The 25,141-nt window shown below is 34.9% G+C and overlaps 1 protein-coding gene across 1 annotated transcript in view; it reads left to right on the top strand.

Moving 5' to 3' along the window:
• VWC2L (von Willebrand factor C domain containing 2 like) overlaps positions 1-25,141 on the top strand; it is a 151,965-nt gene that overhangs the window by 16,362 nt on the left and 110,462 nt on the right. Inside the window, exon 2 of the mRNA XM_068543789.1 lies at positions 6,564-6,693. Within this exon, the coding sequence (XP_068399890.1) occupies positions 6,564-6,693 (130 nt within the window). The remainder of the gene's footprint in view (positions 1-6,563; positions 6,694-25,141) is intronic.

Here is a 25,141-nt window from a genome sequence, read left to right as displayed (position 1 = left end):
TCCAATAAAGATGTTAAAAAAAAAAAGAATATATCCTATCCATTTATGTATCCATCCATTCAATCTTCAACAATATTCACAGAGGACTTTCTAGGAATCAAGTTTTGTTTCTCAGAGTATTCAGCATGTGTTTTGTTGGACTTTGTACTTTAACTCATCCTTTAGGAAAAAGGACATGTTTAAAATCAGGGCAGGACAGGAATAGAAATGCAGACATAGAGAACGGACGTGTGGACACAGGGTGGGAAGAGGAGGGTGGGATGAACTCACAGATTAGGTTTGACATCAATACACTACCATGTGTAAAATAGCTAGCTAGTGGGAACCTGCTGGATAGCACAGGGAGCTCAGCTCAGTGCTCTGTGATGACCTAGATGGGTGGATGGGGTGGGGGAGGGAGGTCCAGGAGGGAGGGGATATAGGTTTACATGTGGCTGATTCACTTCATTGTACAGCAGAAACTAACACAACATTGTAAAGCAACTATACTCCAATAAAAAAAAAAATCAGGGCTTCTTTCTGAAAAATATTTTATAATATACTAAAATTATTTTGTTTAATAAGTAACCATTAAACTTGACACACACTATAAAATGAGGCTAGCTTTTTCTTAGACCCTTTAACAGTACCTCTACATGTATTCTCATCTTAGTTATCATGGTATTTTCTAGTGCAATAAAAGTCTGTAATCATCAACTGCTAGATAGTCTAGTCAGTGGAGTGCTTGAAGATTGACTTAACTGGTGATCCACATGATGGATATTCAAGGAATTTCAAATTACCTATAGAAAGTAAGTTTATTGTTCATTGCCATAATGCCGAAACCCAAATATTTATTTCCTGACTCATAATCAGAAACCTTTCCCCCTCAAAGTGCCCTTTACAACATTTAAGTAAAATGCAAACATCTTACTGAATCAGAATCCTGTCCATGTATGATAAACACAGATGAAACTGCCCAGAGGTATGGTTTAACAAATAAGAAAACATAGAATATGCACAATTAATTATGTATATGTTAACAAAGATTTCTTGAGTATCTATTATGTACTAAGATATCTTCTTGGTGCCAAGAATACAGCCAAGAACAGTATACTGTAAGGAGCTTATAAACTATGGGGAAGGCAGATAAAAATAAACAAATATAACCGAATCAATAAGGTAATTTCATAAACTGACGAGAGCACTGAATGGGCAATGTGTTGGAGAAAGATGACGGAGGAATAGTCGTGTAAGAGCTCCCCGGAGAGACGGCATTTGAGTTGACACCTAAATGATGAGACTTCAAGAAAAGAAAATAGGTTTGTTGCCTTTCTTTTTTTTTCTGAGTGATTTATAATGGTCATTTTAACCATTCACAATTACTCTACATCTAGAGGCTTCTACTAAGAATTTTTCTTCAGTGTGTTTCTGACATGATTAATTCTATTAGTTCACAAATCTCCCTACCAAACCAAGTCCTATAAAACTTTATTGCAACCACCTCTGCAATCATATACTACTTTGAATAAGAGAAATAACCTGAATATTCTTTTAAATACAGTTGTGTGCTTCCAATTTTATATTTTTTGAATTATTTTTCAGAAAGCCATCACTAGCTAAGTATGCAAGTGAATTATAATAATAATGTTATATTTCTTACATATTTTATGTGCTTCCCAGTAACTCTGTGAGGCCGGTAATATTGTTATTCTTTTGTTTTATAAATTAAGAAACTAATGCACAGAAAGGCTATGTAATTTTCCCAAGATTCACAACCAAAGTAAAGCATCTGAGACTTGAACTCAAGTCCTAAGGCTATAGAGAACTTGCTTTTAACCATGATACCACAGCCACTGAAATGAAGCCAACAAAATGAAAATTTTTTTCAGTTTTTCCTAATTTAGAATTCCTTAACTTGTAAGAATGTTATCTTAAACCTTACCAAATTAAAATAGTAAGCTGAACACTGCCATGTCCCTTGTCACTTTGAGGTTTGAGTTTGTATAACAAACCTTACAGACTGTGGCCATTTCCTCCCAGGCACCCTACATGCAAAATGCCAGTAACAGCCATCACATAAATAACAATGCCACGAGGTACTACTGTGTGGACCAAACATCCAGCCTCTCCTCAGGTATGGATAAGTAAGTCTCATTGTATTCAGAGTACAAGATAAGGGTGTATTTTCTATAAACATCTGGAAACTTCCTTGCAACCAGTCTCCAATAACACGTTCTAATAATCCTATGTTAACGCTTGATGACTCCATTAGATTCCAAATTCTCACAAAGAACATATTTGATTGTTTTTCTGGAGTTATTCAGTCACTCTGCTAATCTAAATTACTAGTTCTCAGGGTACTTTTTTGCATTTTTAAATTGCGGAGCATTCTACTGTTTCCTGGATTCTGGGATTCTGGAATTCCAGTTCTTTTAGAATTCTCAAAAGTCACAGTCAGTGGCATTGGGATTTCAGCTTCAAGGTCTTCAGAAGTGAACCACAGTTTAAAGGATGTGTATTGCCATGTTTCCATTCTAATACCAAGGAGGAAGATTTGAATTCTAGTCACCTAAACCAATATTTTAGAAAGAGCCCCATTTTATTCTATTAATTTTAAAATAAATATATATCTAGCAGGAAACCCCTTGAACTTTAGGAACAGCTGGGACAGCATTTGGATTTGCCATGCAAATATATTCAGTGACAGGGAGAACTACAGATAAAATATACGGTTTCTGATTAAACAGAGTCCCACGTTAGATATTCAAAAGACACTAAGCTAAAGGCATACAGATTCATAACAGACATACAATATTCAGATCATCTTATACAAACATTAACAAATAATTATTTATTAATGTTTGTATTAACATTAATAACTTGTAACAAATTTGTTGACAAATAATTTGTTAATTATTTGTTAAATAATTAAAAAGTAATGTTACTATTTGTTAATGTTTGTATATATATTGAATGTTACTTTATTTTTCAAGGCTTTCACTGAAATAAAATGCTCTGTGAGATTTCTTAGAAAAAGATTTTCCATGTATAAAATTTTAGGATGGTGTCATTTAATCATCTTACTGTACTGACCAGATCGCTGACAAAAGCTATGTACTGGTCATAATTTCACATGTTCGTCTAAAAAAAAAGCTAGTAAGAATAATTTTTCCTCAAGTACTTGTTCCAGTGTTCTCTGTTCCTCTAAGGATAGCTTTATTGTTTAATCTTTGGTTTTACAGGCCATATTTTCAGATTTAATCTATAGTTATCACATTGAAGAGCCTGATGAAAGGAAATTTGTAACCAGCTCAGCACTTAAGATGTAAAGATTTATTCAAAGCATCAAACCTTTCAGAGTTTTACGCTGTAAGGTGGGAAGGGTTTTTACGGTAATGCAAATAAATGTGAAGGATTTTTACAGTAATGTTAATGTCAAAGTAGCACACTGCCCACCCCTAGGAACTTCTGGCTGTATAAGCAACACCTTTTTAGAAGCACAGTGGGAAGCAGGGGTGGTAGAGGAAGTCAAGCGAGGCAAGAAAACAATGATGTGCAAGCTGGCCAGTTTATGAAAGGAAAGAGACTTGGCGAGGCTGGAGAGGACAGAGGGGGCTTTAGTGTGAGGTCAGTAGATTAAATTTGATAGAGTGTTTGCAGGGGTGGAGGCGGGCACACAGAGGCTTGAGATGAGAAGAAATAGGCTGTTAACAGAGGCATTCTTTCTAAAAACAACTGAATGATAACAAAAGAGGAAATAACGTGTTTCTGACAAGAGATTCTGGGCCAGGAAGAAAGAGACTGGTATATGAATAAAGCCAGGTTCAGGGAAGGATTGATTAGAAGTTGTCAATGGCTAGAGTGATAGCCTAATTTTTCTAATTTATGTTTCTCATTACTCAAAATCCCTTTTAAAAATCTGGCATCCTTTTATCACTAAGCCTTATAGTCTTAGTTCTTCCTCAGAGTATTTCTCAGGACTCCAGTGTATACACATCCAGCCTCCACTGATTTCAGGCAGAGGCCCTGGAGTCTTTACTGGACCACTATCTGTTATTGCTTCTCCCGGATAACTACCATGAGTGTAGCTACCAGGTTACAAGACTTGAAGATGCCAAAGTGCCCAAGAACATGAGCCTCATGGCAACCTAACTTCAGCCTATTACAATTTTCTACGAACTCACATTTGCAAAAAGTTTAAAAGCTCTACAGCTCCATAATAATCTATGCACTAACTACCCTAGTTAGTGAAATTCTCTTTAACAGGAAGTATCTATCCTCTATAAAGCAATCATTCAGCTGCTAATGGTTATTCCTATGGATCTGGTCTGCCTGAAGAAGTGTACAACACATTGGACAATAAACTACTCATACGGGAGTGCACAGAATAGGCATACTTGCTATCACGTGGCAGCACCATATAGCAGTTAGGATGCCTAGATTCAAATCCTGCCCTTGCTCCTACTGCCTACAGGACCTGGGAAAGCTACCGAACCTCTCTCAGACTATTTCCTTATCTGTGAGATGGAGATAATAACAAATCTTCTTTCATAGGGTTATTATGAAAAATAAGTAAGTTGATATAAGTAAATTGCTCTAGCATGATACCCAGTAGTTAATAATGTTCAAAAACATTGTTTGAGTCAGAATGGTGTTCTTCCTCAGTCTGTGATGGGAATCTAATAATCCAACAAATCTTTCTCAAGGACCACAGTTACTTTGAGGTAGACATTTTGCATTGGAAAATCTAGGGGCTCTTTGGGATTTTTAGTGCCAAAATCAGTCCACTAGATTGCATAGATCAGCCCCTCCTTCAGCAAGAAGGGAAACAGCAAGAACAATCACAGCTGTGGAAGAGCAAGGTGCAGAAACAATATTAGCCACTCCCTTTTTCTCTCATGTTAGCAATAAATGCAGGCCAAGTCCTTGCTGTACTTCAGAAGCCTGGGCAAAAATATTTCTTTGCAACTAATCAAGAACAGGGAGACACCTCTGACAATTTTGCTTGGGAATTTAAGATATCACAATGGGACTTGCAAAATAAGAGGCAGTATAGCAGCTTGAATATCCATCTCTCACGCTGTTTCCTCACTCAAAATTTCCTTCATCAAATAATGTGTTGTGGTAACAAATCTTTTCCTTAATTTACTGAGGTTTTCAGTGGAGGGAGCTTCAGGAAACTTCCCGCCCTTGGGATGATCCAGTAGATTTTTCTGGAATACTTAACACAACCCAACCACATGGTAAAGAGCTTAACTGTACTCTTCAATAAACTTACTGACCATGCTAAGAAATAGCAATATTTCTTCCACAGATTCTATGGCTAATTCTCTTGTTTCTACTAAATTTGAAAGTAAAATAGTTCATTGAAAGCTAGACCATCATTCTTCAAGCAGAAAGAGAAAATTAATTTAAAAATAATTAGTTTGAAAGGCTTCCACTCTCACAGACCACCTGAGTCAAGAAACATTGATATTACCCAAACTGTCAAGTTCATGAAGAAACAAGAGCTGGCAGGCATTATGGACAGTAGTCACTGAGATAAAGGCTGTGGACTTTAATTAACACAATTTTGAAGTGAGGCACTGTGGCACTGTGGCACAGAATTGGAGACAGAATTTTCCAGGAACAAATGGCTTGTTTTGAGAAGTATAGACCTGTATAACTGCTGAGACCTCTAAGTTTTCATTCCAGAATTCTCAATTTCTGTTTTATGAGAAGGGAAACCTAGAAAAAAGGATGAGATAGTCACAGAGTGGCCACTGCTTTAGATTATTTGTGGTATAGAAAGTTTCTAGAAAGGAAACACAAAACCCCAAACTCATTCTTGGTTGGTAAGTACTGTGAAGACAAAAATTTTCAGCTTTTTAATTTTTTTCTCTAAATTAATCACTGTTCAATTCCATTTTTAGAGTCTCTGACTCTTAAATAGTGACTTTTTAAGTCAATCAATTTTAGTCCATTCATAAAAGCAAGCAGGCAAGATGAAAGGTATTCACTAAATCTTTCAAGAGGCAGTACCTGGATGTTTGGATCCCAAATGCAATCTCCTCTAAAATTCACAACGGAAAAAAATGCCCTTTAGAGGCTAGGTTAGCTTGAAAAGGAGTTTCTACCAAGGGTACAGATCTCCATTTACTATTTTCTTGTTTCTCAGTAAAATAGGAAATAATTTTCTTTCTTAGGAAATAAAATGAAAAATGGCAAAAACTTATTTCACATGCTCCAGTGTCATTCCTGTTTCCCAGAGGAAGGCAGAGCAATAAGTGCATCTGGAAACCAAACCAGGAGGTGACATATTTGTTGTCCAAACCTTTCTTTGAAAAGTAGGAACATAAGACATAAGAAAAGTCATGCATGAGCACTCTGGTTGCTCATGGCAACCTGAGCTGCACATGGCAACCCACCTTTGCTTGGATGTCCAGGTGGCCTTCCATGGGGGAAGAGTGATCATACACATGGTAAATGGAGTTAATACAGTAAAGCCAATATAAACACTGATGTTTTGTCTTCTGACAGCATATGAATGTGCAAGCATTAAGTTATAGGAGAAAAGGGGCTAATTTTAGATTTGTTCCTAGCCCTCTCCATGTGAATGGTGTCGCTGTGAGCCCAGCAATGAAGTTCACTGTGTTGTAGCAGACTGCGCAGTTCCTGAGTGTGTCAACCCAGTCTATGAACCAGAACAATGTTGTCCTGTCTGCAAAAATGGTAAGACCGTACTGCATTAGCTTTCAAAGAGGGGTTAGTGCAAAATACAGATATTCCACCACTGCACACCATTCAATGCAAAAGCCCTCTAAGATCTGCCTGTGGTTTTGCAACGTGGGCATGGCCAATTAATAGTTTTATCCCATCTTAAAGTGAAAATAAGCCAGCAATGGGTGAATCGTGAAGCTTTCCATCTGGAGAATTAAAGCTCTTATAAGCTGACTTTGTTGTGGTCCCTATTACTTATTGTTGATCTATACGGAGAATTTTGGAAAGAACGCAGTACCATCTTTTTATAGTGACTGAACTTCTCTCTTGGGGAGGCTATGAAGCAGTTCCTAGTGCATAACCCAGGACAGAGAGTAGGATAAATGCCAGGTATTTTGCTTTGGGCATAGATAAGACTTTAGGCTTAAAGTTACCAAAGAATTACAGAATTCAATTACTCATACACTTAAGTTGAAGTAAGGAAGACTAGAAAGTTTAGGGCTTTTATTCTAGGTTTTTATTACAATGGAAACCTGCTCTCAGAGTAATTGCTATAGAGGGGAACTTGGCTTATAAGTTTATGGGTTCCTTTTGGCCCTCATAGGATGGAGAGGTTGAAATGACTACGGCATGCCAATCACCCAAAATCCAGGTGAGGCTGTAGAGAAGACAATGCAATGCCATTAACCCAGGACAGCATATCAGCAAAGCCAAAATCACACTCTTGCTACTGGTCATATACCAACCAAAAAATAAAGCTTCCCAGTGTAACATTCCACAAATGCCCCCACTTGGCATTAATATATGCTTGAAAAAGTAGTTCTAGCTCTTAATTAAGCTGAGGTCACTGTAATGCTGAATCCCTATGCCCTTCCTTGAATTAGCAGCTCTCATCTTCTCTATTACACATTTTTTTTGTCCAGAATTTGGCATTATGTGAGGTCACCTACTAATCTTTTTCTCTTGCAGGATTATAATTAGTGAAAAGAGGTATCAGGTTATTTAGCCAAAGAAAAAACACAAGCAACTCTGATTGTTTTTATAATACTTGTAGTGTTTTGGTATCTTCTCAAATGACTTATAAAGAACCCTTATGACATTTCTTCAGACACAGTTTTTATTCTTTCTGATTGTGTAAATCTCTTGAGTCTAATATTACTGCACACCTGGCTTCTCTTTTTCTTCTTATCCCTCTCATCCAACTGATGTGTGTCATAGTGCCCATCTCTCTGACTTAGAAGGTGGAGATAAATATCCTCCTGAAGTTCAAGCTGATCTAATATATGCAAAGATATCAAATTTAAGACTTTATATTTTTAAAAGGATATTGAAGAAACTGGAAAAGATACAGGGAAGAAAAATAAGATGATTTAATGGTTGAAAAATAGGACCTATGAGGACAGACTGAAGGAGTTTGCATAATTTGTCCTGGAAAAGAGAAGGCTCCAGGGAGACCTAACTGTCATAAAGTATATGAATGGTTAGTCTAAAGTAGAAGAGCACCTGTTATTTTTCGTCTTCTCCAAGGACAGAAGGAAGAAAAAATCAGCTACCTAATCAATCTTTAAAACTAGGATTGACAAGTCTTTGACTAAAGACCGTTTTTTTCTAGAAGCAACTGTCTAAACAGGTCCTTGAGGATCTTGTCTTCCCTGGAAGGCCCTGGTTGGCTATGTTACACATTTAGGGTAAACAAAACTATACTGAAAGTTTAAAACTCTCATCTGGACATACTCAGAATACTCAGAGAATTAAAGCATGCTAGACTGTATATTTAGAATACAGGTTTTACACGTGCATCTGCCATATCATCCTAGGTACTCCCCACCCAAACCAATAGTATATCCAGAGTTGATGTCTATGTCAAATGTTAAATCAGCCACTACAAACTAGTTACACTGAATTTTATGTCACCCAGGGTTATCCTATTTCTGTCACATGCCAGAGTAGAAATCTGTCCTAGAATGAAACTCTCTTTGTACAAAAATATATAATGAATGAACTTTAATTGTTCGATTAATTAGGTAATTAATTAGTAACCCATTAGTGTTCCTGAAAAAAGCACATGTTGAGAGAACAAAATATATTAGTTAGGTTTTCCAATTTTTTGTTCATGAAGCACTACAAAACAACCATTTCTGTTCCCTTTTGCCATTTCCAAGCAAACTTTTTTCTTTTTTAAATAAGGAAAATTAACCTGAATTAAAATTAGCCCAAAGACTAATTCTGAATTTAATATAACATTATGACATGTTATCTTTTTTTATTATTAAATGCCACTAATTAGTCACTTATGCCCCAAAAGTAAAGTATAATCATTGTCAAAGAAGAGCATATTGAGGACTGCTGGAGAATCCTTGTGACCACGTACCAGTATTTTTGAGTGAACAGACTGAGCCCCAATGCTTGCTGACTCTCACTCTTAGTTCAGAAAACAGAAACAGATGACCCATGTGCAGAAGAGCCAGGTGGGAAACAGATGTTTACTCTGACAGAATATAACTAGAACAATTTCTTAAATTTCCAACACACTATAAGACTATCTTATTCTAAATGACAAGATTCATTTGCCCAGTATAGTGTAAACTATTTTTAAAGTACTGTACTATTTTCTTAGATTTTGAAAAAAAAACAACAAGAAGATAAACATCTACCCTCAGGATTCAAGGTAGAGGCAATAGATCCTAGTTTGTAAACAGTCCTATAATATTTTCTATATTTTCTTAAATCTTCATAAATGTTGAAAAAATTTAGTTTGCACAAACGCAGACTATCTTGGCTGCCAAACTCTTTCTTCATACTAAGATTGATTTTTCCGCCTTCCTGAATTATAACTTGCCAAGAGCAAGAGACATTAAAGATATAAAATGAAAGTTTAAAGCAATAGAATCTACCACAAACAGTATTCAGCTAATATCAAAATCTTTGTTCTCAGATTAGAGCAAGAAAAAAAAAGGAAGTACAATGATATATATGCAGGTATATGAAGTTTTCCCAGGAAACAGTAGTTTACCAAGAAAAATGTAACAATTGCCCTTACAAATAAATATTTTTAATATTATAAAGTGCAAGGTAATCTGATCCCTAGATAAATAATGATAACCTCTTTATTCTCCATAATACAATTTGTAAGAATAAATATAAAGACTTATACTTCTAAAATTTTTCTCTAATGATGTAAAAAAAAAAAAGAAAGAAAATTTTTAATTTCTTGGTCTCAATGGTTACCTCAAACAAGATTTTCCAGTGGTTATCAATAAATATAGCCAAGCCATTAAAAATACTCCATTCTTATTAAAGTTAGTTTAGCACCAAGAAAAGTCTATTAATTTAGTCTGAATAAAATACAAGAGAAACGTTAAGGAAAGATGTGAATGGCTGGGCATACACAAAACAGGAGGAGAAGGAGGAAAGTAATTTTTTATTTGGGGAGGATTATGGTGATTGATATAGGAATTTATTGTTTTAAACAATTTTATTAAGCATCTGCTTCTCCCTTCTCTATATATCTTCATGAGCTAGCAATCCAAATGCCTTCCTGAAAGATCTAACATTTCTAGATTGTTTTTCTTCCTCCAAGATTGTGTTACTTTGGCCTATCTTTCAGCTCCAGTCCTTTCCATGGGAATTAATATTCTTTATGTTTTTTTGTTTTTATAATATGAAAAATAGATTAGCACAGCACCTACTTAAAGAAAATATTTCTATGTTGGAGTGTCATGTAAATATTTGAAATATTCGGTAACTGACCCTTCATTTAACTAGTGAAGTATTTGATCATTAGATCATCCAAATGACTAACTGCATTTTTTTTTTTACATTTCATCTGTCAGTACGTCAGTGAGTTCTCTGTTTTCATTGAAATATATAGTCAGTCATTATTCATGGTTCGGAAAAAAAGTCACTTCATGAAAAATTGAAATAGAGAGGAACCACCCACAAAATCCTCCATGCACATTAAGTGAGGAGTTTTCATATCCTTTTCAACTAAACTGAAGGTGTCATAAGCCCTGTTCAAATATTTAATTTCATATCCCTTACTCTCTTCCAGTTTAGTAGTGATACAAATAAAGAAGGAAATAGACTAGCCAAAAGGTAAATGGAAAGAAGACAGCAAAGGGATGGGAAGTGCACAAATAAGAGAGAGGACTTTAGAGCCATCCAACGCCTTCTAAAGGTGCTTGGGTAAAACGCTGCTTTGTGTTGACACATATAATATACAAAGAGCCCCTTGAAATAAATAAGAGAGAAAAATAATTCCACAGGGAAGAAAATAGGAAAAGGGTATACAAAGAAAATTCAGAGAAGAAAACCAAATGTCTAATAAATATATGAAAATACGCTTAACCACACAAGGGATCAGGGTGATCGAAATTAAAACAATGTGATACTAATATTGCATTGATAATAATTTGAGATTGATGATACCTCAAATCAGCAAAGATACTAAGAGTTGAGAAAATGTTGGAACAACTTTTAAGAAATTTGAAGTCAGCAGTTCTACTTTTTGTACTTTGTCCCACATTCATGCACTAAATTTCCACTGCATTTTAAGAGCATAAAGGTCGGAGAAATGTAATAGTACTTCAATGGAGTAGTGAAAATATATTGCAGCCTTTAAAAAGATCCTACTAACATTTTTCACTGCTGTGTAAAATAAGCAAGGAGTGTATAGTAGACTACAAATATTTTATACATAATATAGTAATGTGTTCTATATATAATTTGTACATTTTAAGTGATATGTAAGACATTTTTATTTTTAACTGATATATAATTTTAAATAGATATTACATTTATATGTACATAGGAAAAGAGCCAAGTGTGGATACACAATAGAATATTAACAATGATTCAATGATTACTTTTAGGGAATAAAAGTGTGAAGGTAAAAGTAGGGGAGACAAGAGTTAATCTCTTTAAAATATTAAATCTTTACAGGTTGATAATAAAAACAGCAGAAAAGTATACAAACAGGCAGTTCGCAAACAAAATACAAATGTTCAAAAAATATAAAAATTATTCAACCTCACTAACAAATTTGCTTTTTACTGTTTAAACCCTTCTTTATTATGTTTGTATGTAGCATAGGGAAAGTTCTGTAAGAACACACGCCAAATTTTTAACAGTGATCCAGTGATCAGAAGAGTAATTAAAGAGTAGAAGTGAGAAGGTAGAAGCAGAGAACTTTGACTTTTTATTTCATGGGCCTCTTTACTGAATGAATTTTCAAAAAACTATTTTTTATAAGTTAAAAGGTTTTACCAAACTTTTAAAGAAAAGATAATTCTAATGTCATTTAAACTCTTCCAGAGGACAGACAAGAACAGTTTTTTTCTGAAGTACAATACTGATACAAACCAAAGATTACAAACTAAGAAAAAGTAATGGGGATCTATTAAAGTACAAAAATCCCTGATCATATATTATATCACCCAATGGGTCTAGAGCAGCATTCTTCAATCAATCACATGAACCCTTCTGCCACAAAATATATGATAATTATACTAAGGAGATGGAATAAATATAGAGTCTCCCATCGTCTCAGGTCAGGTTTCAATCTCAGCTGAGTCTTGGTATCAAAATTGTGAAAAGACGTTGGGTTTTCAGAGACTGTGGGAAAGGGATTGTATATTTGTGTTAGCAAACAGAATTTAGCAGTAGGTTAAAATAATTGTGCATTCTGAAAAAGTGGAGTTCACAAAGATAGTTCAAAATTAGGAACTCTATATTAATATAATTTATCCTATTACTAAATTCAAGAGAAAATCATATTATTTCTATATAAATATACACACACATATATAAAGATGACTAAAACTCTTGATAAAATAAGACTAAGTGGATATAAAATATATTTACCTCAGCCCCAAAGACAGAATCATGCTTAATAGGTACACATTAAAGGCATTCTTGATAAAGTCAGGAACTAGACAAGGCTGTCCACTATTATTCAAAATTTCAGATTGTAGATATGAACTAGCTAGTATAATTAGAAAAGAAAGAATTCAGAGGAGAAAAATTGGGAGCCAAAACTACTACCATTTGCATATTATATGAGAGTATACTTGAAAAACCCAAGACTATAGACTGAAAACTGCTATAACGAAAATTTAGTAATATAGCAGAGTACAAAATGAGAATACAGAGCTCTCTCTCTCTCTCTCTCTATATATATATGTATAGGTACGTATATTATGAAAATAAAATTGTGGCATTGGTACATGATGCAGAGATATCAATGGAATATAAGAAACTTCATAAACAGACCTAACATACATATGAAAATTGATACATGATAGATAAAATAGCATTTCAAATCAATGGGGGAAAGTTAATTTGTAGAAGAAATGGTGTTGGGACAACTGGATAGTTGTCTGAAAAAAATAATTTTAAAGTCCTACATTATTTCATAATTCAAGAAAACTTTCGATTCAACAAAGATTAAATATAAGCTATTTTCCCAAACAGTACAAGAAGAAAACCTAGACATTTGATTTTTAATCCTGAAGTGGCTAGATTTTAAAAACAAACAAAAAAATCTCCACAAAGCAAACAAATTTGTTTACCACTGTAAACAAATAAAAAACTAAGGGATAAATAATCTTATATCGCAAAGGGTTAATGTCTCTCATAGATAAAGATCTCTTTGAAACTAATAAGGAAAAAGATCAACAACTCAATCTTAAAAATGGGCAAAGGACTTCAAAAGTTACTCCACAAAAAACAAAATTTCCTAAAACATACAAAAAATTGCTAAAAGGAAAATGCAAATTAAAATTTGATGCCATTTTTTTTACTTATGGATTGGCCAAATATCCTATAATTTAATAATCTACTTTGTTGTTGATACCTGTGGTAAAACAGGCAGTCTTTCACATCACTGGTGAATGTATGAATTGGTACAATTCCCATGGAAGGAAATTTGACAATATATGTCAAAATTGAAGTACATATATCTTTTATCTCAGCAATTCCACTTCTCTTTACAGATGTGTGAAATGACAAATAATGTTGTTCATCTTCTGTGTTGTACTTCAGGTTTACTACTAATAAAGAATAATCAGAAAATTTGTAAAAAATAACTATAGATTTAAATTTCCTTTTAACATGCTATTAGTTGATAGTCAAAAAAGAGATAATTTCTTTCTTTAAATACTCAAATATTTTTAATGATTTATCATTTTATTAGCTTCTATTTACCTTTATGTTTTTCATCTCATATAATATATTTTAAACTAATTTCAAATGGCTCAAAACTGTGAAACTAATAGAAATCTACTCAGAATCAACAGATAATAGGCTACTTAAAAACATTAAAATAGATATTAATGTGTGGAGGATATATATATAGAGAGAGAGAGAGATTAAAAAGTCACAAACCTTACTAAGAACTATTTTCTAAAATAGTAAGTAAGGAGCCATAACTGATTTCTAAATATGAAAATTGAAATTTGTTAGAATGCTATTTTTCTAATGATAAATGGAAATCTATCAAATTTTCCATGTAATGTAATTTTCTTCTGTAAGTTGGAAAAAGTTGGAAAATTTAAATACATGAAAAAGAATGTACTTGGTGGGCTTCCCTGGTGGCGCAGTGATTGGGAATCCGCCTGCCAGTGCAGGGGACGCGGGTTCGATCCCTGGTCCGGGAAGATCTCACAGGCCACGGGGCAGCTAGGCCCGTGCGCCACAGCTAACTGCTGAGCCCATGTGCCACAGCTACTGAAGCCCACACGCGCCTAGAGCTGGAGCTCCGCAACAAGAGAAACCACCACGATGAGAAGCACATGCACCACAACGAAGAGTAGCCCCCGCTCACAGGAACTAGAGAAGGCCCCCGCTCAGCAACGAAGACCCAACGCAGCCAAAAATAAACAAACAAAAAAAAAAGAATGTACTTGGTAAGTTTGGGGAATTCAATCTACCAGATATATTAAAATAATATGTAAAGGTATAATAGTTTTAAACAGTGTGATAGTGGAACGAAAATAAATCGATAAATAGAACAGAAAATCAGAAAGTAATTCACATTTGTATCACAATTTAGCATACAATTAAGGTGACAACCAAGTATCTGATGAAAGAATGTGTTATTCTAAAAATAAAGGTTAATCATTTTTTACAAAAGTGCAATTACATTCCTGTATTACCCATTATACAAAAGTAACTATCAGTTGGATTAAAGATCTAAATCTAAAACATGAGATCATAAAGGGATTTGTTTTTAACGTAAACATTAGCTTACTCTTAGGATCAGGATGGTTTTCCTAAACATAAATGCAAATAAAGAATTTATAAAAGGAAAAATTCAAATTCAAATTAGATAACATATAATTTTATCCTTAAATTTCTTAATAAATTAACTTTGGAAAGGTAAGATGCAACAGGCACTCTCAAGCACTACTGATGAGAGTATAAACCAATATATCTTCTCTGAAGGGCAGTAAAAGTGTGTGGACCTTTGATCCAGCAATGTGGCTTCTAGAAATTGATCAAAAATAATCAGATAAGAATATAAAGATGTTATATAGAGAGGTATTTATTACAGAGTTGTTTATAATAGCAAAACCTTGGAAAACCTGAAACCTAAATATTTGACAATAAGGAGGTTGTTTAAAAAACCATAGTATATCTACATGGACTAACTACTAAAAAGTTATTACAAATGATGTCATGGAAAAAAAAATTAAGGACATCACAAAAAACAAACAAACAAAAAATGCATGTTCAGAGTATATTATTAAATTAAACCAGTAGGCCAGAAAGCACTATTTTTAAAATAATTTTGTTAAAAAGAAAATGTATGTATAGAAAAACACTGGAAGAAAATACTTCAAAATGTTAATGGCACATAACTCTGAATAGTAGTAGGCTAATGAATGATTTTTACCTTTTTTCCCCTTGCTAGCCCCTAGTTTCTAAATTTCCTACAACAAATCTGCATCATCCCTGTGATTTAAAATTACTATTTAAAGGAGAAAATAGAAAAAATCTTTAAAAAGATAGTGTAAAAATTTTTCTATTTTTATGATTTAATAATCAATGACGTGCCACTTATTAGAAATTGCACTGATTCCTTGTTATAATTTGTACTCCATAATTAATAAACCGACTAATAATTCTACCACTTGACTTTCAAATCCTTTAACTGTGAGATTCTTTGCAAAGAATTTGGAAAACATCATTGCCCATTTTATGTACCTATTAGGGTAATGGTTAAAATATTCACTTAAGTCTACGCATTTACATTTTCATGAAGCTATTTTGCAAACTCAGCCTTTTAAGTTTGAAAATTAGATGCAAGTCTTTCACCTTAATTTGATATTTTCTCACTTCCTCTTAGGGAGACAATTAGTAACAAATGAAACACAGACATTAAACAAACACACTGAAGATGAAAAAATTTCTGGCACTTGCACATATCCATTGGCTACAGAGCCCCTGAAATAGTTTGTGATGAAAGCATACCCTATGAAGGGCAGTTTCAAAGCCTGCATTTCACTGACTTCATAACTGAAAGTCAGAATTATCATATTCGTATAAAGTAGATATCAAAACAGAGTAATTATAAATAGCTATTTTAATGAGCCACAATTTCCTATTGCTTTCATAAAGCGTCCTCCAAAGTATGAAAGGAAATATTTTTATTTATGTTGTCTTAAACCAACAGGATTCCCTCTCAATTCATCAGCAAATTAGATTTCAAAAAGATTATTTTACAAAGTTGACACAATGAAAATTAATGCCACATTCATTTCCTGCTAATTGCATCTCTACTTAATTATCGGGGCCCCCAAGTCCTTCAGAAAATGAAGGGAAGAAGGCCAACATCTGCAAAAATGAGAACTTTTCTCTTTTTTTCTCCTCAACATATAGAAAATGCTTCGGGACTATTTTTTCCCTATGTAATCATCTAGAATGTTGGGTCTGGTCCTCCCACTAAGCACACACTCCTAGTTGAGAAGAGACATGTTAAGAAGTAGACCTCACTCCTTCGAGTGCCACGTAGTACTTTGATGTTCAGCGCACCACCCCAAAGGGAGCCTAAGGGCCCCGAAGAAGGGTAATGCACACACATGTACTGAATGTCTCATTCTTACACATTCAGATAACCTCACAGATAATCTGGTTCAAAAACAGTAGCTTGGCAGAGGGTTGAATACATCTCCCCACACTGCCCGTGCATTTCTATTCTTAACCCCACCTTCTCTCTTATTCTTGAGCCTCTCTTCAACTATGTTTTTACAGAATAGTGCTGACTTCTGGATTGTATACAGTAATCTCTATAAAACGCCTCTGAACTGTGGATGATGGCAAAAGGGCAATTGGGATCACTAACATATTTATAGTTGGATGCCCCTCAAATGAGAAAAGGGAAATGGGAAGTTCTTGCATGCATACTTATTTTGCTTACACTAGCTTCATTTGTGCAATCCTTAGGGGTTGGATTTGATTCTAAGAGTTAATTGAATGGGGTGGGGTCTGATGGGAAAGCCAAGGCATTTGGTCTTGCCAAGTCTTATCTAAGGGAGGCTTGAGTCGTCTGCCGTGGGAGAGCCTCCCTGAGGGTAAGGCAGAGTTTCCCTTCATCCAAACCTCCTTCCTGAGGTAGGCGCGTTAGAAAGTTGCGTTCCCTCCTTTACCTCATGTCTTTGCCATGTAGAAACTCATGCTTTTCAGATGCAGGAAAAGCCATGTCCATCCACCGGCACCCCTTTTCCCCTTCACTAATTACTAATGTAAACCTTGTGCAGTCAGACAAAAACAAAACAACGTTGCCATGCAAATTGTGTTCCTTGACCTGCTTTGAATTTGAATGTCTTCTAAAGCACTGGGCTAGATGAGCCTGGGGGGCCTCGAGGAAGGTATTGCTCTGTCTTCCTCAGAAGTTTCAGAGGTCTGAAGCAAGAGCATCTAATAGACTCATCTCTGAGGCACAGATTCTCTTTCTGACAGATAAGACCAAACTTCTTGGGATTCTACATCCCACGTCACTGGTAAAGATGGGATCCAGAGTTCTGGGTCCTCTTGAAAAGATCCTAACACCTCCCCGGCCAGCAGTCACAGCCTCGTCCTCATCGTTGGGCTTGAGGCACTTAGGACTGATTTCTCCCTGCTTAGCTCAGACCCCACCAGGAGCCCAGGACCACTAGGTCACCCCTCATCCCTGGGACTCTGATCTCCATATGGTGCTATGAGCTGAGAGGTAACACCCCAAGTCACCACTTTCCAGCCCTGACCCCTGATTTTTAGTTCTCCATCACACCTACTGCCACCTGAATAGTATATATTTTACTTACTTAGTTGCTTGTCTCCCCTGCTCACAGAAGTACAAAGTTCGTGCAAAGATTTTTGTCTCTTTTGTTCACTGTTGTATTCCCACTACCTACAACACATTGTAGGTGCAAATATATGTTTGTGAATAAATGAATGAATGCGCACCTGTATTGTGCCTTTGGAAGGGCCGAAATTAAATAAGAAAATTGATTCTTTGAGTTCTTTTAGCTTCTCTTTTGAAAAGTCTCAGTCTTCTATTTCACAGAGAAGAGCTTTCAAATGGAGAGCTTAGGAGGCATTGTGTGGTGGGAAGGAGGGTGCTTATCAGATTTTTTTCCTAATTAAGTTTGCTTTAATTTACCACTAGGATTAGTGGTACATACATTGATAGGAGGCGTATCAAGGTGATCTAGTAGAGACAGACTGGTTTCCAGGGGAAACTGAGTCAGCTTGATATTTTACTGCTTTATAACCTTGCTAGGGACACCTAAAGCTTCTGTTTCTTAAGAAATGACTGCATGTAACGTATGAGTCACTTCAGTACAAAATTAATGTAATGCTTTAGCCGGTATTATCTACAATGATGTATTTCATCTAACAATAGGGATTGGACTATTTACGAGTTAAGGAAGCCTCGAGCATTGACTGAATATGTGATTTGTCAGTATTTGGTAAACAGAGTCGGAAAATGGGACTTGGTATCAGGACAGAGGGAGAACTGATTGCAGGGGATAATATTTAATTTTAGAAATCAAACTGTGCAACCGAAAAAGATATCAGAAATATGGCATAAAACAGGGACAAAGGAAACTTGCTAACCAGTATCGTTTCTGGCATATAGTGATTGGGAAACTCTCTAAGGATGGCGGAGGCTGAGGTAGGAAGCCCTTGCAGTAAGACCTCTGATGTTTAAATGTAGCTCTGAGCTGCTTCAAATCCAACTATCAGAAATGTTAAACCTCTTTTGAAACATATTTATGGTTGGATGCCCCTCAGTTGAGAAAAAGGCAATGGGAAGTTCCTGCATGCATACTTATTTTGCTTACACTAGCTTCATTTGTACAAGGTGATGGCAAAGTGCAGCCATAAGTGCTGCTGCTGGTCAGGGTAGTAACTAGCCAGGCCTGAGTCCTCTCCTCCTTTCACCCATCACTTTTATGCATTCTGCAGAAAGGTGCATAAAGCAACACACCTGCCTTCTGGAAGGCTAAGCTCAGTTCGTTTCCAACAACATTAAATAACAAAATAGTTGGCAGTGTTGTATCCAAATCTTAAAAGCCTGCTCACTCCAACTTACTGTGTTGGGATTTAAAACAGAGGTAAGATGCAGGGCACTAGGGGCTGATGGCCTGTGTTTAAGATGTGGGATTCTCAGTGTCTGTTTTATCCTACCCGCTTTGATTTGATTTGATGACTTCTTTAAGAACGGAGATAGATGACAGTAAGCAGCAGCAAAGGAAGAAAACTGCAGTGTGGAGGAGGGCCCGTGAGCCTCTCAAGCCAGGTGGACGGCAAAAAACTTGACTGGATTCTGTTTTAACTCCCAGTAAATGCAATAGTCAGATCCCTAAGCTCAGTGAAGTAATCAGCCACCATGCAATGTCATCTGAGATGTACTGAAAGCTGTTCAACCCATCAAAAGTAGTGCCCCTTCTAGCCCGCCAACGTACATGTCCACATACACATTCGTACATACTTTCATGGTCATAATTTCTTTTATTTTAAAAATTTTCATAATTAATGTCACTAAACACTTGAGAAAAATAGCTAGTACATCAGGTATTAATGACACCAATTAAGTTACATATATTTTTCTTGGGTTTATCAGATGACTAGATCATCAAACATAGGCCCAGTTAGTTTAAATGTGGGGAAGAGTAAACCCGGGATAACAGGGAGACCCTAGGAAGGTACTGGACCAGAGAAAGAAAGAACGCCTGACACAGGTGCCTTTAGGACGAGAGAGGGAGCCATGAACGCTGGGAGGTTGAAATGAACCGACATGTCTGCTGATGGTGCATGTTGAGGGAAATAGTTGCCTTTTTCATATGTTTCCTCAATGACTGATCTAATAATAATAATTAACCTAACTACTAAGAGTAGCACTAGCTTTCATTTATTGCAGGGGAGAAAACTGAGACTAAAGTATATAAATTACCGTCAGATATACAGCTGGGATTTGAACCATGCTCTATCCAACTTCAAAGCCATAGTGTCTAACCAGTTGTTCTCAAAGTAGCCCTGGGCCAGCAACATCACCGTTATCTAGAAACTAGTCAGAAATGCACATTTCTGAGCCCATCCCGAATCTACAGAAGCAGAAATTCTGGGAGTGGGACCCAACATTCTGTGCCGTAACAAGCCTTCCAGGCGATTCTGATGCTCAAAGTTTGAGAACCATGGACTTCTTCACAGGTGTCTGTTAGGAAGTCTGTTCTCTTTCAAATAAAGGCTGTGTGTGTGTTGGGGGAAGCTAGGGGAGTAAAAGGTGAATAATTATTAGTCAGTGGTATCGGAGATAATGTTATACCAGGACAAGAAGTGAGACAAGGCTGGAAAGGAAGGGTTAGACACAAAATGCCCTGGAGTCAAAGCAAGGGCACTTAGGGTTGGAGAGGATCCAGGAATGGTAAACCCCAATAGGGGCAAAGGCAGGTCCCCCAGGGCCTAGAAGTGATGTAGGTGGGACATACCAGGAAGATGATATTCAAGGTAAGCTGTCAAGAATGGTCACACCCAAAGAGATTTCTTAATAACAAAGCCGTGATCATTGAGAACGAAATTCAACTGATTTTTAAAGGCAGCAAGAGTCACTAAGAAAGGCACAGTAATGAAAGGAAAGGCAACGTGAGATACTGATCTACTATGAAGTGATCGTTTCAAGCAAATTATTTTCTGAATTTAAGTTATGATAACAATTAACATTTTATAAGTCATAAATATATTTAAGAATATTTTAATCCCTTTAAATAGCTGTGTCAAGGTCTAATTGACAGAAAATGAACTCCACATTTTTTAATCAAAACACAATTTGATGTTTTGACATATGTATACTTGTGAAACTATTATTATAGTTGGGAAAGTACCCATACCTGTCACTCCCAAAACTTTCCTCATGTTCCTTTGTAATCCTTCCCTTTAGCTCTTCTCTGCCCCATCCCATCCCAGGCAACCTCTGTTCTGCTTTCTGTCATTATACATAAATTTGCATTTCTTAGAACTTGGTATACATGTAATTGTTCAATATGTACTCTCTTGTCTGAATTCTTTCGTTCAGCATGATTATTTTGAAATTCATCCATGTAGCGTGTATCCTAGTTCATTCCTTCTTTATTTCCGAATGGTACTCAATTATGTAGATATACCACCATATAGTTTACCCATTCACTTGTTGATGGACATTGGACTGTTTCCAGTTTTTGATTATTACAAATAAAGCTGTCAAACATTCTCGCACAAGTCTTTTTTATGGATATATGCTTTATTTTCTATTGTGAAAATACCTAGAAGTGGAATACTTGATCATATGGTATGTGTATATTTCACTATTTTTTCTTTAATGCCAAACTATTTCAGAGTGGCTGTATTATTTGAAATTTCCATCAAAAATGTGTGAGAATGCCAATTCCTGTACCTGTCACCAGTGCTTGGGATCATCAGTCCTGTTTAATTTTGGCTACTCTAATAGAAGTGTATTATTATTCTATTATGGTTTTAAATTGCATTTTTCTAATGGCTAGTGATGTTGAGCATCTTTTCATATGCTAATTTTCCATCTATATATCTGCTTTAGAGAAATGTCTGTTCAAATCATTTGCCAATTTTTTAAAGTTGGGTTTTTGTTTCTGTATTGTTGAGTTTCCAGAGTTCTTTATATGTTCTAGAGACAAGTTCTTTACTAGACATATGATTTGCAAATATTTTCTTCCTGTCTGTGCTATGTCTTTTCATCCCCTTAACAGTGTCATTTGAAGAGCAAAAGTTTTTAATTATGACAAATTCCAATTTATCAGTGTTTTCTTTTATAAATTTTGCTTTTAGTGTTGTAACGAAGAAATCTTGGCCTAACCCAGAGTCAAAAGTATTTTTCCTGTTTTCTTCTAGAAATATTTTAGATTTGACATTTAGGATGATGATTCATTTTGCATTATACTGTGAATATGATGCAAGGAATTGAAGTTGTTTTTTTTTTTTAATATGGATATCCAGTTGTTTTAATACCATTTGTTAAAAAGACTGTTTTTCCTCCACTGAACTGTATTTGTACATTTGCTAAAAATCAGTTGTCTATTTATGCCTATATACATTTTCATCTATTTCTGAACTCTCCATTCTGTTCCAGTAAGGTTATTTTGGCTATTCTAGTGCCTTTGCATTTCTTTCTGAATTTTAGTATCAGTTTATCAGTTTCTACAAAAGAAAAAGTCTGTTTTGATTGGCATTATGTTGAATGTTTTACATCAATTTGAGGAGAATTGACATTTTATCAGTATTGAGCCTCCCAATTTATGAACATGATATGTCTATTTATTTAGTTCTTTAATTTCTCTCAGCAGTGTTTTGGTCAGTTTTATTCCAAAGTATTTTATTTTTTTAATGCTACTGTAGTTAGTATACATTTTTTTAAATCTCATTATTTGCTAATATATAGAAATAAAATTGATAGTTGTATATGGATTTTGGATCCTGAAACATTGTTAAACTCAATTATTAAATCTAGTTGGTTTTTTTTTTGTTTGTTTGTTTTTTTTGTAGATTCCATTGGAATTTCTACGTAGACAAGCACGTTACCAGCAAAGACAGACAGTTCCATTCCTTTCTTACCAATCTGAATGCCTTTTAGTTCTCTTTTTCTATCTTATTACACTTGCTAGAATATCTTATACGGTATTGAATAGAAGTGCTAAAACCATACATCCTTGTGCTTTCCAGATAGGGAATAAAACTCATTCAGTCTTCCCCAATTAAATATGTTTTTACCTGTAGCTATTTCACAGATGCCTACATCAGGCTGAGGAACTCCCTTTCTATTCCTACTTTGCCAAGAGATTTTATCAGGGATGGAGACTGAGTTTGGTTAAGAGTTTTTCAGTATCTATAGAGATGATCATGTGATTTTCTTTTATAATTATAAATATAGTGAATTACATTAATTATTTTTAAATATTAAGCCAACCTTCCATTTCTAAGATAAACTTCATTTGGTCATGAAGTACTATCCTTTTTAAATGTTGTTGGATTTTATTTGCTACATTTGTGTTTAAGTTTTTTTTATATAAGTTTATGAGGCATATTAATCGGTAGATTTCTGTTCTTATAATGTCTTTGTTAGGTTTGGGTATCAACGTATTGCTGACCACATAGAAGTTAGGAAAATAGTCTCTCTTTTTAATTTTCTGGAAAAGTTTGTATAGAATTAGTATTAATTTTCCCTTATATGTTTGGCAGAATTCACCAATGACTTATGAAGTTTTATGAGCTGCAGGTTTCTCTGTGGAAAAGTTTTTAACACAAATTTATTTAATAGATGTAGGGTGACTGGGTTATTTCATCTTGAGTTATCATTGGAAATTTGTGCCTTCAAGGAATATACCATTTCATCTAAGTTTCTGAATTTGTAATCATAAGATTGTTACTATTCCTTTAGAATTCTTTAATATCTTCAAATTCTGTAGGTATTTCATCGTTCTTATTTCTGATATTGATAATTTATCCTTTCTACTTTTTTTCTGATTAGTCTAGTTAAATGTTTATCAATTTTATTTTCTCAAAAAACCAACTTTGGGGTTCATTGATTTTCTCTAATATTTCCTCTCTTATATTTCATTGATATCTGTTCTACTCATTGTTTCCTTTCTTCTACTTACTTTGGGTTTAATTTGCTCTTCTTTTTCTAATTTCTTAAGGTAGGATCTGACATAATCAATTGGATACCTTTCTCCTTTCCTAATATAGGTTTCTATAAACACGCCAAGCTCTACTTCAGCATCACCTGCCAATTTTCATACGTCGTGTTCACACATTTATTAAATTTAGAATACTTCCTGATGTTCTTTTTAATTTTTTCTCTGAATCATAGGTTATCTAGAATGTGTTAATTTGTTTCCAAATATTGGACATTTCCCAGGAATCTATGTTATTGATTTCAGATTTAATTTCACACAGATGAAAGAACATGTGTTTATTACTCAATTTTTTAAATTTTTAATGAGACCTGATTTATGGCCAAGAATACATTCTATCTTGGAAATATTCCATGTGTGCCTGTAAAGAATATATATTCTGCTGTTTTTGAGTATGGATTCTATAGCTATTAATTAAACCAAGTTGATTAATAGTGTTAAGTCTTTCATACTCTTATTGCTATTCTGTCTAGTTTGTTCTATTAATTATTGAGAGAGGGGTATTGAAACCTCTGACTCTACTTGGACTTGTCTATTTCTTCTAGCAGTTTTATCAGCTTTGTCACATATACTTTGAAACTCTTTTATTATGTGTATCAATATTTAGGATTTATTATGACCTCTTCATAAATTGACTTCTTTCTACTTGTTAAATGACATTCTTCATGCCTTTATATTCTTCGCTCAGTAATCTACTTTGTGCTGACATTAATATAGCTAATCCAGCTTCCTTTTGTTTAGTGTTAGATGCTGTGTCTTGTTCTGTCATTCTACTTTTATCTATTTCTGTTTGTATATTTGAAGTCCTTTTCTTGTAAGCAGAATAAGATTGGGTGTTGCTTTTTAGTCCAATCTGATCATCATTAGTGGTCTATAGAATTCTTGGTTGATGAGTTTGGGGTGTTTTTTTTCCAGTACTTTGAAGACATTGCTCCACTGTATTTTCCCTTGCATTTTTTTTGTTCGGACAAGCTGTCAGCTGTTATCTTTATTCCTGTGAACATGTTTCCCTCCAACATCACCCCCTCACCACTTTTAAGATTTTCTCTTTACCACTGTTTTTGTGCAATGTGATTATTATATATCTCGACATAGTTTTCTTAGTGTTTCTTATGCCTGTGCTTCAATAACTTCTCTGGATTTATAGTTTCGTCCAAATTTGGAAAAATTTCAGCCTTTATTTCTTCAAATATTTTTTTTCTGTCCCTTAACTTTGGGAACCCGAAGTAAACATGTATTAGGCTGCCAAAAATTGTTTCACACATCATGCTCTATTC

The sequence above is a fragment of the Eschrichtius robustus genome, chromosome 5, assembly GCF_028021215.1.
Source record: "Eschrichtius robustus isolate mEscRob2 chromosome 5, mEscRob2.pri, whole genome shotgun sequence".
Classification (NCBI taxonomy): Eukaryota; Metazoa; Chordata; class Mammalia; order Artiodactyla; family Eschrichtiidae; genus Eschrichtius; species Eschrichtius robustus.
Note: the sequence above shows the minus strand (reverse complement) of the source record. Positions and strands in the feature narration are given on the sequence as shown.